The sequence below is a fragment of the Phytophthora infestans genome, genomic scaffold (genome assembly GCF_000142945.1).
Source record: "Phytophthora infestans T30-4 supercont1.4866 genomic scaffold, whole genome shotgun sequence".
In the NCBI taxonomy this organism is placed as follows: domain Eukaryota; phylum Oomycota; class Peronosporomycetes; order Peronosporales; family Peronosporaceae; genus Phytophthora; species Phytophthora infestans.
Window position 1 is genome coordinate 121 of NW_003303814.1, and position 662 is coordinate 782.

Consider the following 662-nt stretch of genomic DNA (forward strand, 5'->3'; position numbering starts at 1 on the left):
GGATTTGTGCACACCTTAAAAAACGGCTTTGGCTGGCCGTCGTGATAGGAGCAAGCTCGCTTCGTGTTTAAACTTCAGAGATGGCCGTAAACTAGATCCTTAAAAGTTGTACGAATTATAATATATTGAAGGTCCCGTAAGATAGGATGAGGTTGTAGGAATTCATTGGATGTTTTCATGAAATTGGAGCCACTCGATGAAAAAGATCCTCCCACTCTCAGATTTTGTTTGAAGAAGGTAAGCGCTCGCTCTAGCCATCTACAGCTGAGAAATCTCAAGCCACTTCGAGTTTTTCAGAGTCTAATCTGCTCTTTACTCTGTTTGCAGCTAACTATGGGCAAGGAAAAGGTTCACATCTCGCTGGTCGTTATTGGCCACGTCGACGCCGGTAAGTCGACCACCACCGGTCACTTGATCTACAAGTGCGGTGGTATCGACAAGCGTACCATCGAGAAGTTCGAGAAGGAGGCTGCCGAGCTCGGCAAGACCTCGTTCAAGTACGCCTGGGTGCTTGACAACCTGAAGGCCGAGCGTGAGCGTGGTATCACGATCGACATTGCCCTGTGGAAGTTCGAGTCCCCCAAGTACTTCTTCACGGTCATTGACGCCCCTGGTCACCGTGACTTCATCAAAAACATGATTACGGGTACCTCGCAGGCCGA

General features: G+C 48.8%; 1 protein-coding gene across 1 annotated transcript; it reads left to right on the forward strand.

Annotated features, from left to right (window-relative positions):
- Window positions 1-327: 327 nt before the first annotated feature.
- PITG_22657 (elongation factor 1-alpha, putative) lies at window positions 328-605 on the forward strand (the record flags this gene model as incomplete). The annotated part of the gene is made up of 2 exons (XM_002909631.1): window positions 328-532; window positions 571-605. Coding segments are annotated over 2 exons (240 nt in total), but the record flags the coding sequence as incomplete, so codon positions are not given.
- Window positions 606-662: the final 57 nt, after the last annotated feature.